General features: G+C 37.1%; 1 protein-coding gene across 1 annotated transcript in view; it reads right to left on the reverse strand.

Moving 5' to 3' along the window:
* Nucleotides 1-8,215: 8,215 nt before the first annotated feature.
* Nucleotides 8,216-16,426, reverse strand: part of ETNK1 (ethanolamine kinase 1) — a 33,974-nt gene continuing 25,763 nt past the window's right edge. The window contains exon 8 of the mRNA XM_072874982.1: nucleotides 8,216-15,251. Within this exon, the coding sequence (XP_072731083.1) occupies nucleotides 15,179-15,251 (73 nt within the window). The 3' untranslated portion in view covers nucleotides 8,216-15,178. The remainder of the gene's footprint in view (nucleotides 15,252-16,426) is intronic.

Here is a 16,426-nt window from a genome sequence, read left to right on the forward strand (position 1 = left end):
TGAGGGACCCAGCTCCAACATCTTAAACCATGACCCTCCCAGACCAAGAACTGTAAGAAGACAGCTTGCATAGCTAAAGCGCAAAAAAAAGCCCTTTAAAATATTTTTTTTTCCATTTAGAAAGTGACAAGATGAGTTCACTTTAATAGGTGGAGCAATGATACTACCATTACAATTCAAAGTTACTGCTTGTCATTCATAGAGGGGACATTAAATGGACCCAGAATGCAAACTTACCTTGCAGAAAATTCAGAGCTGTGGAGAGGGGCTGAAATGGTTTCCAAATCAGAGCAAAATTTTGTGACTTCAAAATCAGCAATGGATTAAAAATTGCCTCCAAGTTGATTTAGAACAACCAACATATTTCCAATAATTCATTTGGATAATGTTTATCTATCTCATTTGAGCTTCTCTTATGTTAAATATGATGTGTTAGCTGGTATATTTAATATGAAGCATGTTAAGGATATTTTAATATAGAAAGAAAGTGAAATGAAAACATGATAAAGTCAAAACAATTGTATCTTATATCAAAACAAAATGTTTTGATATTATTAAAATAAATCAAGAAAGTAAAAATGAAATGTTTTGACTTTTTCTCGTTAAAAATATTTGTCAGAATTGACACGTTCTTGCAAAACATTTGGATTTTGACAAACAGAATTCTTTTTTACAGAAGAATTGTTTCAGTGAGCTCTAATTAAAAACTGGCTAACTCACAGATCTCAAAAAATAGTTGTCAGTGGTGAATTATTACTGTGTGTCAGATATATGGTGAAAGGGATCAGTTCACAGCCCAGTGCAATTTAATATTACCACTTGTGATCCGAAAATGAATATAAAAACACTTTTGACAAATTTCTAGGTAATAAGGAGTTGGGCAGAGTGGCCAGGGCCATCGTAGTGTGATGGGGATCCCCTTGGGAGACTGGTGACTCAAACATGAAGCATTTCAAATCAGGAAAATCTAGACCCTGCCCCCACCAACAAAGATGCTGACTCTGCTGCTTGATGGCAACTCTGCCTTGGCAGGAAGGGATCAATGATTTTTAATCGATAAATAACTAAGCAGTAAATGAAAGCAGGGGAGAAACAAGTAGGATACCGAGAGGGGACCAATAGTGGAATATGGTATCCTCCTCTGGTATCAGCAGTGTAAAACTGTAAGCATGGAAAAGTGCAATGAGGAAAGTATTTATAAGCTGAGTTAGTTTGCTTCATTGTTTTGCCTGTCAGAAAGAAGACTGAAAGATGGCAAGGGAAAAATGAGGTTAAAAGGTGACTTTTTTTTTTAAGCAGAGAGTTATAAAAAGGAATTTAAGGCAGAGAAATTCAGAGGAAGAATGAAGCAACTCTTTCTACTGGTGAGTCTGACTGACCATAGAAACATGGTACCTGTCAAAGCAGCGAACTCATCATGCCAGGCTCTCTTTAAATCAAGATTGACTGGTTTACTGAAGGCACAAGTTATTTTGGTTCAGCCTAGCAGTAGGAGGAAAAAAATTATATGACCTGAATTACAGAAAAGATCAGAGTAAGTGTTCTATTAATATCCACTACATTTAAAATCCATGTGAATCTACACGTTAATTATTTGCATGTGGTAGATAATCTGAAGATAGCCAGGAATTGTCAGTGAATCTTAAATTATTCTGAAAATCATGAATTTATCATCAACGTTGTCAACAGTTGTTGAAGGTAGATGTTTGGATTTAAAATACTGTCCTGGACATCATTTCACAAACGCGTTTCCAGCTTTCAAAATTTTGTTACTAACTCTAATGAGACTGAGTTTTTAACCTTCATTTTAGGGGGAGGAAGAAGAGAGCTGATCTAAAATCACTGCCCTGATGGCAGGGAGACTCATGCAGATGCAAGAGAGATACCTGCTTTCCTTCCCGATTCAAAGCTTCATTGGTGCTTCATACCTTGCCCAAGATCTCAGGAAATTTTCAGTGAACAGAACATAATTGTAGAAACATTTCAGTCTCAGCGAGCACTGTTTGCTCAGTGAAAAAAAAAAGATTTGAAAAGCTTGATCAATTTAATATCTGAGTTTAATTCCTGTTCATGCTACAAAACTCATTGCGTGAAGCTAGGTTTGTAATTTATATTTCTATTATGTTCTTCTCTACTTGTAAAATGGGAATATGACCTTCTACCTTTACTTCTATTGTAAGGTCCTTGGGCAGAAGACTGTCTCTTTCCCTGTGTGTGTATATTTACACACACATAGTAAAAAGCAAAACAGCTTTAGGTGTCTAAGCTCATTTGTAGCATAGATAATGTTTGTTCTTCTACTGCTCTATTTAAAAAATATAGTCAACAGTTAGGAAGTGCAACTCAGAGATATTATCTGCCATCCATGACTTGAATATTATATATTTAAATAAAATATTGAATTATTTGAAGGAATGGAATTATTTTATGCCATGTGTTTCTTTGCAGAACAATATGACAGTAAGATAACATTTTGCAATTTCAGATCATTTCCCATGGCAAGGAAATTATATTTGCCAGCCAGCTGGGTTTTTTGCTCCATTTAATGTACACATGATAGATACTGGTTAGGACTGATGTTTTTAGAAGAACATTGTTCACAACGAAGTCTAATAACAGATACAATGATAGAAAATAATGTATCAGCTTCTGGTTATTTTCAGCTCTCAAAATCTAATCATGCTTTTCAGTTTTAGAAGTCTTTGTTTTGCTTCTAGAGTAGTGGTTTTTAATTAATTATGTGTTATAATACATGTAATAATTCATGTAATAATATATAATACAATTATAATAGTCATAGATAGAATGTAGCACACAGAATAATATATATTCTATGCTATATATATTAATAGGTTTGATAATATTTAATATACTTATAGGTATATTAAGTTTACATTGTTTGCATTAATTTTGTGTGTTATATTTGTTATACGGAATTATATATAAAGAAAAGGATTTGCTTGTTTTAATTGTGACAGTAGTAGCTGTTTGTATCTCTGACACAGGGGACTGCGGCCATTGTTTATCAGAATCTTGGACAACCCTAGGATTTTGGCAATCTAAATACACACAATACAGCAGGAAGAGAGAAACAGAGAAAACAAAATTGGCCCAGATCAGGTTAGTTAACAGGTTCATATCAGAGCAAGGTATTAAACTGGATCAGTTTCTCAGACAGTTACACATTCCTGCTAGTGAACCCAGCTGTTAATACGTATATTTGTTGACAGATCAAAGGAAGAACTAAAGGAGCAGTAATACCCTATTTGGTCCAGCATTATGGAACATAACATAGCAACAATAATATTACTCAGTGGCAAAGTTTAAAATATCACTTTTTTTTGCCACTCAAAGTAATTCTCCACCTGCAATATCCTAGCACAAACATGTACTTCTCAAGTGAAGCAGCCATAAATCAGGATACCAAATGACACGACTTACAAAACCTTGGCATGAAGAAGTGATCTCAGTAGCCTCCATCTCACCAGTTCACTGCTGCAATCCATATATTATTTCTTATAAGCTGAATTTCTCAGCCATGTCCTCCTGCCAGTTTTCTCTGGCCTCCCTTGTTGAGAACCAGGTTATACAAAGTAAGAGGTAATACTTACAGCTCTCTCACTGCACACGCACACCCTGGAACAGGTATTAACCAGCAACTTATTAAAATCTCAGTCTTTCTGCTTCACAACCCATAAAGCCAGCTGCAGCACATTTTGCTAATCTTAGCCATAGCAAATAGGCTAGGAGGAATTCTGCAATGCTACCCTGCACCTCAAGCTAAAACCAGCTAAACATTGAGAGAAACCCTTTTATCCCAAATATTCTTGTTTTATTTGAGGTGACCTATGAGGTTACTTTTTGCCTTTCTATTTCCTCCTCAAAATTTTGCATAATCAGCTGAGCTAGGTAAAGGTTGGGTACAGATCTTCAGATTCATGGTAGCCCAACATAAAGAGCAGCAGTTGAGTTTTATTCAAAGAGTAGTTCTAGGACTAAATGTGCTCTCACACTGGAGAATTATCTCCTGCATGCATTTCTATATTTTCCTCTCAATTTTTTGGCCTAGAGAATCATAAGCAGTTGAAATGAACCCTACATCTAATGAATAAATACACTTCCAAAACATGAAGCTCAGAACTTGCAAGTAGACCTGGTTTTGGGACACTGTAGCAAGCTGCCCTGAAGACTGCTGGATCTCCAATTAGACACTCAAACAAAAATATCCAAATTCACTACTGCTTTTGATAATATATGCAAGAGAAACAATAAAGTAAATTAACTATGACACCTTCATAAGGAGGTCTCCATTTTTTTCTTTGTCCATTTTTTCTTTTCAAACATTATTTGCAGCAAACCTCTGATTTTTTCTTGCCACTCTGTTCAACATCTTCTCCTTCTCACCTTGGGAGCTCCCTTTATTTCATATCCCCATTTTTTAGCCCTCCACTGTCCTCCCATGTCAGTACACCTTTTCATTAATCACTCCTTTTACCATTCTCTTTTCCTGTAATCCTTTCCTTATCTTTCTCCTCCATGGGGCTAGCCCCTCCTCCTCTTCTCATCAGAGAGGCACATTCTTCTTTCTGATCCCTGCAAATGAAGAGCCCTTCTCTTACTCTTCTCCCCATATACCACTACCTTAGACAACTCCTCTGTTTTAACCACAAACATTAGTATTCACATAGGTTAAGTTTAGGATAAAACATTTTCTTGGTCTAGTGCATAAGATACAGAAAATACTTTTTCATTGTTGTGCAGTATTATTAGATACAATTTGATTAGTTTTGTTTGTTAACCTGCTTCTGAAATCTTGGTACTAATCAGCATCTGTAGTGAGAGACTGTACTATTTGGGCCAGAGTTACAAGTAGTCCTGTATCTCTAGTACACACAACAGGGAAAAGGTTTTGTTTTGTGTAAAGCTCTGCCAGTCTGACACCTGCATGACAACTTAATTCACCCACCTCTGCAAGTTAGCCAGCTCCACTTTATATAGAGGGAGTATGAATGAGCTGCAAGACAGTTTGATGCAGATAAAACTTCACCACTGACTAGTTACTGGAATTGCTAAATCTGGACAAGTGCGCCGGGACAGTCAGGAATCTGACGCTCCTTCTCTAGCTTTTCAACACATCCAGTTACACAATCCAAAGGAGTAAAGACTAGCCAGTAGATCACTAGTAATCATTTTTCCAAGCTGAAAATAAGTTTTACCTTAAAAGCTTAACTGAATTTTATAACAAGAGTCAGAGGAAGCCCAGTGAGTCCATCTTAAGAGGCCAGATCAACATTGTAGCTTGGAGCGACTCAAGTTCGGTAGGTGAGATCCATTTCAGTCCCCACTAACACTCACAAGAGCTCTCACAGTATTACCACAGGCCAGAGAAGAGTGAGGCAGCAGCTGCTCACAAGCTGAAGCTTCAGACCAACTTTCAGAAAGCATCTTAAGTATTTAAAAGGTCAAATAAATTAGTTTTTTGGTCTCACTCTCTCCATGGTCTTTTCTTGTTGTTATTTTACTGATAAAATCTGGGGAAAATATGCTGCTGTTTTTATAGTGCAACATGATTAGCAAACCCCCACTTTAGAGAAGTGTAGGTTGTAGCACGCATGACTAACGATTAATGATGCTCATTAAAAAATGAAGTTCTGATGAAATTCATTAATGCTTGGCTTGAGTCTTGCTAACAGTTATGCAACATTAAGAGCAAGGCAATTACAGATCTTGGCTGCAACTCATTGAGAGATAAAAGAATACCCTTTTTCCTGTTTAACTCAATCTATGACATGCTGTACTACAAAAATAGGCTGTCTTGAAAAGCTTCTTCAACAATGAGACACAGTCTGCAGCTCCATTGCCACCTGCGGGTAAGTGCTGGAGTCTATCATGCCACTGTTTCACAGGGCACAGGGAAATAAAGGTATCAACAGAAAATAACGACAATAAAGTAAGAGCCATGCTTCTGACTTGCCCCTTCCAGTCATTTGAAGCAGACACCATCTTTAGCCTCTCAGGTGACTGCAAAAGTTTGCACGATTTTATGTATTGCTCCTTTCACACTCCTAAAAATGTAAAAACCAGACAAGCAGCTTTGTCTTGCCAGCTAAATAGCATGGCAAGAGATCAGAATGAGGATGAACTGCAGATTAATTGTAAGGAATATTAACAGGGGATGGGAAGGAAACAAGTCATGGTTAGCAGCTTAAGTCTGGAGTCTGAAGGAAGGCTACCAAAAGAGTATGCAATGAGAGGTTCACACTCCTGTCTCAAAGCCAGTTCCTGATGAAAGAAACATTTTTGTCCCTACATGTCAGCAATAAAAGCACACTGTGGGGCTTAAAAAAAGCCTTCTCTACCTGTTCAGTAGCAAGCGCAGATTCTGAAAGGGCACCATTGGCAGCGCACACCCGTGGATGTGCATAAAACAGATTCCAGCATGCTCTCGCACAGCTTGCCTCTGCAACGCTAATGGGAGTAAAGCCTTCTATTGAATATATCTATTAACCTATATACATTCTATATAACGCAAATCAGCTTTCTGTTGTTATTAAGGGTAAATGTGCTATTTTGAATTCACTCAGGGAAACTCCTAGGAATGCACATTTTATATAGTTGACATGTAAATACATTACATATTGAAGTCCACTACACATGGCATTGTTTTCCCTCCTATCTCACATCTGTAGTTCGCTCTTTATCTTGAGGAAAATAAATAACCTATTCAGGACCATATTTTCTGGGGTGGCCTCAAAAAAACTCTATTACTTCCTGCTGACAACTTCTAGCTCAGTAAGAGCTTGCTCTGCATTTTCTGGCCAAGTTGTGAATGAAAGATTTTTACATGTGGAAGAAAAGAAAGATTCCACATTACAATGGATTAGTTCATCAGCACAGGAGATCTCCTTTTCACTGCGATTACAACAGCGAACAAAGACTAGCCACAACTTAGCCCTGTGGAAAGTTTTGAGGATAGGGGCAGTGGGTGCCAGAGAAACACCAGCTCTTGGCTCTAGGCAGCAATTCACTAGGGACAAGTAACCCTAGATATCCAGTCAGTGTCTGAGTATTTTCTGTTAAACTAGAAAACAATTCTTCAACTCACCCATTCTGTAGTGGTAGTACTTCAGCAGCAAAAAGCCCAGTGGAAAAAGGCCATGTGTTTAGGTCAATGAGAGACAGCGATGCTTGGAGCATTTCTGAATCTTGGGCCACAGAAGTTGTGCATGTAGAGTACTACTGTGTAATGGTTACACTTCCAGAAAACAGAGTTAAAAGGTGGAGGCCTTGCAAATTAAGAAGAATTTTTACATATAAAAACCTATTTAAGCAAAGACACATGGGGCTCAAGTCTCCAGTCTCCTGCAACACTTTTTCTTAGCCCAAAGATTAACCTACTTTTGCACTCAGCAGAACTTTTTTTAAGGTTTTGCTTTATTTGCTTGTTCTATCTGTCCCTTACTACATATACACAAACTCTGTTAACTCCTTAATCAAGCTCACTACAAACAAGACCAAAGTTTTGTGTTTGGTGTATGCAGGAAAGGCCCATTTTCAGCGACAAGGATGGCAGGTACATAATGGAGTGCAGACTCTGGCCCAAGGAATGTTTTCCTCAATAAATTCACTGCAGACAACTGCAGAGGGTAACTCAAGCCCAAGTAAAACCTGTATCTTGGTGAAATCATTCTCTTTAGGGTGTACAACCAAGATGGAGGAAGCAGAGTTTTGTTGATATACATAGCATCCCAGTTAACCTCCAAGCAAGCATCTAACATGCCACTAGCACTGGATACACAGCCTTTCTTCAGCATCATGGATCAGCCTGTGAAATGGGTCCCACATAGTTAACACAGCCCTTACTGCACATAAATTAAACTTCAGAGCAGCCCAAACTTTGCAAGTTTTCCTCCAGTTCCTCAATGGTAGTAGCTCCTACTGACAGCCATGTTCCACCTAATTCCTGCCTCCCAGCTGTGAAATTTTAGTGGTCAGTGACCAAGCCTATTTAATATGCAAAACTGTTAAAAGAGTTAGCTTTGTGCAAGCCAAATACTGCCTCAAAGTATTTATTTTTAGCTGGGTTGTTAATCCCAGAAAGAGGTATGCATTTTAACACAAGTCAAAAGCCTCTAAGAACTCTTAAGTATTCCCTATCAAGTGCTTTCAAACCTGGGGAAAGCAAAATCATCACAATATACACCAGCAGTGCAGTTAGAAACAAACTTTATTGTTGCAGTTTGAAATTATTTACACAATATAAATCTCTTTGAAAGGTACATTACTTCATTTAATCAGTGGTAGAAGGCCTTATAATAGCTTCAATAACATTTAGTTCAAAAGAAATACAGTTCACTCCAATGGATAAATGATGCATCTAAACTCCACAACATACAAGAAGGGTCATGGGGACTTTTTGGGGGATGACAGTGCTGGAAGATGAAAAAGGCTTATTTGTAAATTGAGCTTACTTTATTCACAGGACATAAATGGACTCATGTTTTAAAAGAACACTGAAAAATATGCAGTAACAAAAAATGCCACAAAATGGAATATATCCCTAATATGCTATGGCCCTGTTTATGCAAATATTTAAAGAGTTTTAGATAGCTGGATTAAGAGGCTTAAGACAGAACCAATGAATCTAAGTCATATTTAAGAAAGATTGGATACATTCTCAGTGCTGAGACTATTCAAAGCACTTGTGTACAAAGCAGCGTTATTAACTACCACAGACTGCATCTGAGATACAAAACGTTAAAAGGAACATTTCTACAAAAAAAATTCTTACACACTGAGGACTTGACACCTACCATTTTTTGATAACACTTAATAATTACTACTACCAAAAGCTTAGAAACATACTTTTTTCCAGTTCACGCTGCGTTTTATGGCATAGTATACAACATTTTTCATGTTTCTCTTCCATGGTCTTTCATCTGGTGTTTTGCATGGATCTCTATGTGGGGGAAAACAAAAAAACACTTAACAGGAAAAACGCAGTTGCAATACCACAAAAATAGGCTGGTGCAGTACCTGAAGTTTTTTCAACATTTATTTTCCAAGTTTGTTAGATTTCAAGTAACTTGTTTGCTTTCTAAGTGTTCACACAACTTTTAATTTCCACCACGTTTTCTCTGTCATCTCTCTATAAGCATCAAATCAAACATATCTGGGAAGTCCATGAATTAAGAGTTCCACACCATAGGGAACCTGAGATAGCAGCTCAACAATTTTAGAAGGCTACAGAAACAGTTAATGTAAAGTCTTGAACCAGAAGTCTGGTAATCTGGCAAAGTCTGGCCAGCTGTTCTAAGATCATAATGGGCTTCAGGCCCATTCCAGTCAGTTTTCTGACATTTCACAATAATAATAAAACCTTTTATTAAAGAATCTGGTGCAGACCACCACCTATACTATTAAATACACAGAAAAGCCCAACACACACTTAAGTGTTGCAAATAGATCAACTGCACAGGGTTAGGGGTTTTTTTAGTAATCTTTTGGAATGTTTCTTCCCTCTCCCCCCAGGTTAACAGGTTTCCTAATCCCAGGAATTTAATCTCTACAGATCAGAACAACTGGAAAAGTCACTTTAAAAAACAAAACAATGCTTTTCCAGTGTCTCACCACACCACTTAGATGGAGCACCTCTATACAACTGGCACATGCAAATGTTTTGCACATTTTCCTTTCCACTCCAGCAGTCTACAAGCCACAAAGTTTGGTTTCTTCCAATACGTCCCACCTGGATTTGTGTGGTTTCTCTCTGCTGAGAGCAGCTCTTAAAAGTTGTGTGCTTGGCTAACAGAACACCCACCTTGCACAAGACCAAAGGTCATGGGCTTTTTGTATCTTTCACAATTAATGAAAACAATTAGCTTGCAGCCCACAGTAAAAGAGGGGGGAAAAGAATCAGCTGCAAGACTGCTCAACATCAGCCTTGCATTACCTCAAGGTTTGATCAAATGCTTTCTGTTCTGCTACTGTAATTACAACCTGCCTGGTGTGGAAGAGATGATAGGAGACAGTAGCTAATTCCAGTAGTTTAGTAATCTAGCACACCTTAGAAGGCATCCAAGAACACAGTAAACAATACAAAAACATTAAAATGAATTAAGAATAGACAGCCACCTCAAACACAACAGGTAAGATGTGGTCAACCTCCTCTGCAAACTACCAGAAAGACTACGCTAAGCAAGAGGTTATATTCCACTGGGTTATAGAACAAAGTTTTGTTTAATCAGAAAGTTACCCAAATTTGTTTTAAGATTTCTTTTGGTAGGAGTAACAAAAGAATATTTTTTAAGCTTTTGTTAGCTACCAAAGGCTTTAAAATATCTGAACTTCATTTTGAAACAAACTTTACCCTTTACAATTTGTTCTTGTCCTTAAACCATGCAAGTAAATAAGCATATCCAATACCTTGCTACATCAAAAGCTTAAGCTTGAGTTTCCATGTGAATTATTTCCTTTTACTTGTATTTACTGAGCCCATCCCTCCTCTTGACTAATACTTCTTTGATAAACTCACTTCCCAGGATCCTAGCAACCTGAAGTGTCAACATTGATAAGCATGCATACCTTTCATCCGGTGAGGGTAAAGCTGACAGGATGTACAAACTGTATCAAGATCAATTTGTCAGATGGACAATGAGATCTGCACACCAGTATTTTCCAGCAGTTACTAAACACAGCAGTGACAAGAATAAACTAACAGCTTGAAGGACACTATGGAGTTCAAAACAGACAGTGAAAGACAACAGCAATGAAATATAGTTGGGCATTTGGGGAAAACTATGCTTCATTATGTCTACGCTTCCAAGATCAAAGGCCTCTTCAGAAAGGGACTTCCTACACAAAAAAAATTTTCTGGTAAGAAGTCATTACTGACAAAATAAAACACAATTTTAGTCAAAAAGGAAATAGTGATGATTAAGTATGGAAAGAAACCTTTTTATATTCTTGTCTCCCCTCATGAAGTAGGGTTGTGGACACAGGGAGGAAGTGGAGGGAATGGCACAGAGGGAAAATACCTCAGGTAAGTTTCAAATACTCTAAAGGGGCTACCAATAGTTCTAGTGCTGAGCAAAATGACTGGCAGAACTATTTTAGTGATTTGGGCATTTATTATAAGTATTTACAAGTTAGCAACTAGTCCTATTATAAGGCTATATCCACCAAAAACATGTAAGTTGGGGGACCTCTACCACAACTCACTCAATTGCTGTCACCACAGGAGTGCACACTTTAGGAGTACTTCAATTCAACATGTTTATGTTTAGAAGTCACCAGCATTCAAGAACATATAGGAAATTTTTGGAAGTTTAAGGAAACAATTTTAACAGCCTTCCCTATAGCACAGGTACTACATGTATCTCTGACACAGTTTGCCCTATTATTAGAATAGACTTTCTCCTCATCTTAGTACTGTATAAATTTCTTTATTCCCAGAATCATTCCCAAGAGCAAGATGTCAAAAAAGCTAATGGGAAATGACACTGGATGCCCAAGGCTATAAATGGATACCTTAACATAAAACTATTATGCTCTGTTACAGGTCAAGTTAACAAAAGAAGTCCGCACACAGAGTTAGATTTCTTCTTTACATCAAAATTTCTACAAAATAGGAGAGAATACAATGCAATACACAAGTCCATAAATGCAAGATACAGTACAATTCACACTAATTTACAAATGGTTATTTACACTGTTGTATATACATACACAGTCAGACCTGGTTAATGCAAATTTGGTAAGTCCTTTTTAAATGCAAACCAAGAGATCTAAATGAAGGAATTTAAAGTTATGTGAGAAGAGACTAGTTATCATTCAGAAATCTTTAATGCTTAGGTGACTGAAGAAACTAGGCATGGATTAGCCAGATCTGACCGCAGAAATGAGAAGAAAAAAATTCACACTATTCTGCTTTACAAAAGCAACCAGGCCACTACGGTCTATTGACTTGATGCTATTTATGCAAGAATGCCATTACTAATAATCCTCTTTATATTTACAATATAGGTTTAACTACAGTAAGAATTATTAATTTTGGCATTCGTGCCCTTAGCTTAACATAAAGGCAACAGAAGATCTTCTTGGCAAGTCACAGTCAAAACTACTCAAGGATGTTTCTAGAGCTCAGTCTTTTTTGTCCTCCTTCAAATATCTTAACATTGCTATTAAAGAGACTGACATAAATTAATTGAAACAAGTACATGTTCTCTAGTTCGGTGCTCTAGTACCTAACTTACATTCAGAATGTCCTGTATTCACAGTTTCAAGCTACCTTATAATCTGCAATGCTATTGCAAGCTACTGCTTCAAACTTAACACATCTGTAGATATTCCTTAGCAAGCAAGAATATCCAAGTGCTACTGGCTGAAACGGATGCGGAACAAGGCTCAAGGTAACTGGCATTTCATTTTGGAAAATGTTTTACAGTATTCCCTCAGAACTTATCAGGAATTGTTTTAACCTGCACTTGTCTTGAAAGAAAGCTGATGCAAAGCAGTATTTAAGTGTGTAAAATGAATTTCAACGTGCAAAATGAAAGCCTCTACCAGTACTGCAAAGTCAACCACTGTAACCTGTGAGAATCCTTGTGCTTCTTCAAAGTGGCTCAGGAAAAGCTTGCAGTATTTACTATCTGCTTCAAAGTGCTGTTATGGGACTCAGTGGAACTTCACTCCACAAGAATGAGATTGAGCTACACTCATTAAAAGCTTTGGTTCTGCAGAAGCAAGCTTCCACTCCTACAGTTATTGCTACTTGAGCTATACAAACAAAAATACTACTGAAAAAAAAATTACACTAACTCCAAACTTAAATAGTACTGGTACCTGAAAAGGGAATGTGGATTGCTAACTGTTGGGAAAGTTAGGATCTGTCAAGTGTTGGATTTCCCAAGAGCAAGTGAACTTCACAGCCTTTTTCAAATATTTCACAAATACAAAAGCAACACTGCCAGAAATAAAGCTACCACTTGAAGAAAATAGATAAAGATTTTTGAACTTATTACTATCTTACTTCCAAGCAGATCTTGCTGAACTTAAAGGGACTACAAAGACAGCAGGGTATTATTCAACATATGTCAATAATGTTAACAGGGAGAAAGTACAGAAAATGAAAGTCTTCAGTGCTTTCATGAGCTCTAGCAACATCCTTGATAACTGCTACAAAGGAAAATATAAATGTCTGTTTTAGCTATTTGTTTCTATTTAACTACCAAGAAAATTAATCCAGTATAGTAGCCTCCAGTTAAAAAATGCTAATGAAAATGGTTACCTAATTTCAAGTTACAAAAAATCCCAGTTCTCCCATTTGTATTAGGATTTTCAAGGTTTTGACTGAAAGAAATAAAAACAATTTGAAACATTCAGAGATGAATATATTCAGAGATGAATATAAAGAAGTTAGAGGAAAAAAATCCCAAACCTTGCTTTTGTAAAACAACAGAATGCCATTTAAAATGGTCTTTCAAGGTGAAAGTTTTTCATTCACATCAATTGTCTTTGTCCTGAATCAATCCAAGCTTTTGTAAAGCACATATGTATATATATGTGTGTGTGTGTGTATACACACACACACCCCCCAGTGTGCCATAAAGCAATTCTGAATAAATATCTTTGCTGGAGTCTGTACAACAGACTCCCCATAATATTTACTCTTCAGGTAAGTTTGCGTTTGCACATGTATATGCACACACAGAGACTTTGTACATGTGGGCACTTATGTGACCAAAGTGCAAAGTTTTTCAGAGTATAATCAGAGTTGAGTACATGCCTGCCCAACTCCACACTGCATTGTTGGGTTTTATTTTTCTGTTGCAGGTTTCTTCCCCTCCCGCCCCCCCACCCCCTTTCAGACTTAAAGCCTCTTTTCCACTCAAACTTATACATTATTTTGTTAAGTAAACATTTTCTTTTCAATTCACATTTTTTAATCCAGACCATTCTTGGTACAATAGCTTTAAGAAATCAGAAAATGTGAGTGATGACCAAAGCCCCATTGTTCAAGTCATATACTTTTCCGTATTATTGTTCAAACTGGAGACTTTGAAAAGTAATTTGCTGCCACAGAAAAAAAAAAAAGAAAAACACAAACCCCAGACATACCAGAATCTGCAACTACAGGACCAAGCATTTAAGACTAGAATCCAAGGTTAGAAGATGACAAAGCAGAAAGATGTCAACAATACACGAACTGTAAACCTAAGTTTCTTGCTCCCCAGTGCAACAGGATCTCCGTTCACTACTCATCAGTTCAATAGTCCATTCTGCTAGATACTGCTGAAGCACAAATACAGACACCAGAATAGTGTTTAAATTTAGAATCAAGTTTCAAAAAGGAATCTAGATTTGGAATAGTGGTCTTCTGCTTTAAAAGTACACTTAACGAACAAGCAGCTTTCCCACAGAAGTTAGAGATGGTACATTGTCCATCTAACACTATGATGGTACATATCCTCAAAGAACCTGATGGCCACAGAACTTTCACATTTCTACAGCTTAACACATCAAGAAGGTAAAATCAAAGCATTATTTATCATTTCAGCAAGCTGGTTGATTCTTATACAAAAGAAGAGTACCATCATATAGAAAGCTACCTTTTTCTTTTTTAAAAAAGAGAGGGGGGAAAAAAATAAAGATCATCCTAACCTTTGTCCCTAGTTACAGCACACTGGTGATCTCACAAGTCTATTATCACTCATATTTTGCTTGTATACATCTAAAAGGCTAATATTCTCTGACCATGTTTTCTTTAATATAAGTTAACGCAACTTCAATAAAATAAGTTGTTAAACGAATCCTTTGGAACAACTTCACTGTCTGCACCCAACTTTTACAAAAACCGATGAAAGCAGCAATGGAATCATGTTAAACTTATAATAAATAATTCACATACAACATGTTAAATTACAAAGAAGGATTACATTGCCATTTCTATAACTTTTTATAGATTTAGCAAGTTTCTAATCCGTTTTATATCAACAGCAGTACGTATGCTCTTCATACTAAATTTAACATTGAAGGACTGTTAGAGGCATTATTTATAAAGCAAGAACCATCAAGTGAGCATTACAGAACTTCAGCAAATGTTTAGCTTTTTTCCAGTATCTGTTCTCAGAAAAGATTCAGGGGTTGTCTATCCACTTGGTAAGTTTCTTCCTCTTCATTACTCAGGAAGAGTTAATGTCACGACCTCCAGCTTCATTTTGAAATACTGGTTAAACCGAACAATTGCATACCTATTCAAAGGGAGAAAGAGATTTGAAGTTAAGAGCAGATAACTCCTTACATGAAAATAGACATGCTAGGTAGGACTAGTCAAAAGTCCACCTACCCCAGTAACCTCTTTCCAACACTGACCCTTAGCAGCTGCCAAAGGAAGAAATTAAGAACAGAGCAACCATATTATGGTACTTCCTCACAACCACCACCTACTCCCAGCTTGCTACAGTTTGCAAAACAGATGTTCCAGGATTATCAGAGGTGGCGTTTTTGTGTTTAATAGTTCTTAGACTGTCCAACAACTGGCAACTACAATTCCAAAGAAATCTGATCTTGATCATTGCAAGAACAATGTTTTATTTAAAACTGACACATTTTTGGGTTCTACCACCTGTGCTTTAACTTGGTTTTTTGTGCCATCTAGTGGTTACTAACAAGTACTTCTACTTGAGAATAATTGGTCACAAGAAGAAAATCACATTTGTCTTATTTACAAAATGACACAACTAAGCCTAGTAAACTGGTTCAGTTAGTGCACAAAAATTCTGAAGTGGGATCTTTTACCAAGCAAAATGATTAATTTTATCACCTCACCCAGTCCCCAATGGAGAGATTAATTCCCCTCTTGTTGCCATGAAAGACCATTTAAAAAAATGCCCAAGAAACACATCTACCTGAAACAGAAAACCATTGGCGAGCGTCTCAGGAAACAGAACTTAACATTCATTGGCATTACAAAGACTCTTTAAAAAAAATTAGGAATTTCCAAGATCAACTCAATGCAATAAGAAGTAAACAAGCTCTTCTGTACAAGAGCCCCGTTTCTTGCTTGACTCTTACAGTTGGAAACGTAGTCTTGCATCTGACAGATAATGCACCACACTGACCAACTCGGCTTTTATGCCTTTGTCTCTCCAACAAAAACCCCCACAACACTCAATGCCCAAAAACATTTACTCCTCTAGGTATGTTCCTTGCCTTGTTATACTATGTGTTTTAGCCTAGAGGCACATACTAATTTAGAGAACTTTCAGCAACAAAAAGCACAAACAGCTTTTACTGTCTTGTTTTCTCTTAAAAATTAAAGAGTTATAGTATGATCACATAGATCAGGTCTGTTGCTCAGATCTCCGTTTCTGATAGCTGGCTGGGCTGTTGGACTAGATGGCCCCATAGGTCCCTTCCAGCCTCA

Source organism: Ciconia boyciana, chromosome 1 (genome assembly GCF_034638445.1).
Source record: "Ciconia boyciana chromosome 1, ASM3463844v1, whole genome shotgun sequence".
NCBI classification, from domain to species: domain Eukaryota; kingdom Metazoa; phylum Chordata; class Aves; order Ciconiiformes; family Ciconiidae; genus Ciconia; species Ciconia boyciana.